The sequence below is a fragment of the Egretta garzetta genome, unplaced genomic scaffold (assembly GCF_000687185.1).
Source record: "Egretta garzetta isolate BGI_Z169 unplaced genomic scaffold, ASM68718v1 scaffold69, whole genome shotgun sequence".
Classification (NCBI taxonomy): domain Eukaryota; kingdom Metazoa; phylum Chordata; class Aves; order Pelecaniformes; family Ardeidae; genus Egretta; species Egretta garzetta.
The window spans coordinates 3,901,065-3,902,509 of record NW_009260790.1 but is presented as its reverse complement, the minus strand read 5'-3'; the positions used below and the strand labels follow the sequence as shown (position 1 = coordinate 3,902,509).

General features: G+C 57.2%; 1 protein-coding gene across 1 annotated transcript in view; it reads left to right on the top strand.

Annotated features, from left to right (window-relative positions):
- The window catches only part of HSPG2 (heparan sulfate proteoglycan 2), a 39,123-nt gene that overhangs the window by 16,198 nt on the left and 21,480 nt on the right, over window positions 1–1,445 (top strand). Inside the window, 2 exon segments of the mRNA XM_035901879.1 lie at window positions 944–1,013; window positions 1,242–1,323. Coding sequence (XP_035757772.1) covers window positions 944–1,013; window positions 1,242–1,323 — 152 coding nt within the window.

Sequence of the window (1,445 nt, the reverse complement as noted above, 5' to 3'; positions counted from 1 at the left end):
CTGCACCCACCCTGCTGAGCTCACCCCCATATACCCACCCCCATATACTCACCCTGATGTGCTCACCCCCTATACGCACCCCAATAACGTTTACTCAGCTATACCCACCCTGCTACGCTCACCCTGATACACCCACCCCAGAATACCCACCCCAATGGGTTCACCCCAATATATGCACCCCAATATGCTCACCCCAGCATACCCACCCTGATACACCCGCCCCGATGGGCTCCCCTGATATTTCCAACCCCATGTGCTCACCCTTATACCCACCTCGATGTGCTCATCCCAGTATACCCACCCCCGTATACCCACCCCGATATACCACCCTGATGGGCTCACCCCAACATACCCACCCCGATGTGCTCACCCCCTATACGCACCCAAATACGTTTACTCAGCTATACCCGCCCTGCTACGCTCACCCCGATACACCCACCTCAATGTGCTCAGCCCAATATGCTCACCCCAGTATACCCACCCTGATGGGCTCACCCCAATATACCCACCCTCAAAAACCCACCCCAATATACTTGCCCTGATGGGCTCCCCCTGATATTCCCAACCCCTTGTGCTCACCCCGATACACCCACCCTGATGTACCCACCCTGACGTGCTTACCCCAGTATACCCACCCCAAAATGCTCATCCCAGTATATCCACCCTGTTGGGCTCAACGCTATGTGCTCACCCCCATATACCCACCCCATATACCCACCCCAATGTGCTCACCCCAATATATGCACCCCGATATGCTCACCCCAGTATACCCACCCTGATGAGCTCACCCTGATATTCCGAAACCCATGTGCTCACCCTTATACCCAAGCCAATGGGCTCACCCCAATATACCCACCCCGATGTGCTCACCCCAGTATACCCACCCCCACATACCCACCCCGATGTGCTCACCCCCTATATGCACCCCAGTACGTTTACTCAGCTATACCCGCCCTGCTACGCTCACCCTGATACACCCACCCCAGTATACCCACCCTGATGGGATCACCCCAGTATATGCACCCCAATATGCTCACCCCACTATACCCACCCTGATACACCCACCTCATTGTGCTCCTCTTGATGTTCCCAACCTCATCTGCTCACCCCAGTATACCCACCCTGATGTGCTCATCCCAATTTACCCACCCTGCTGGACTCAATGCCATGTGCTCACCCCCATATACCCACCCCTATACGCACCCCAATGTGCTCACCCCCTATACGCACCCCAATACCAGCCCTCTGAAGCCGGCGTCTCCATCTGCTCCTGCCGCAACCTACGGCACAGCAATGCCAGCCGCGCTGAGGTCATCGTCACCGGTAGGTTGCTGTCAAGGAGCTGGGGGGACACACAGACTGGGACAGAGTGGGGGGAACGGGGGCTCAGCTCTCCCGTCTCGGCGCAGAGACCCCCGGCAAAGCCATCACCGTCACTGTGGAGG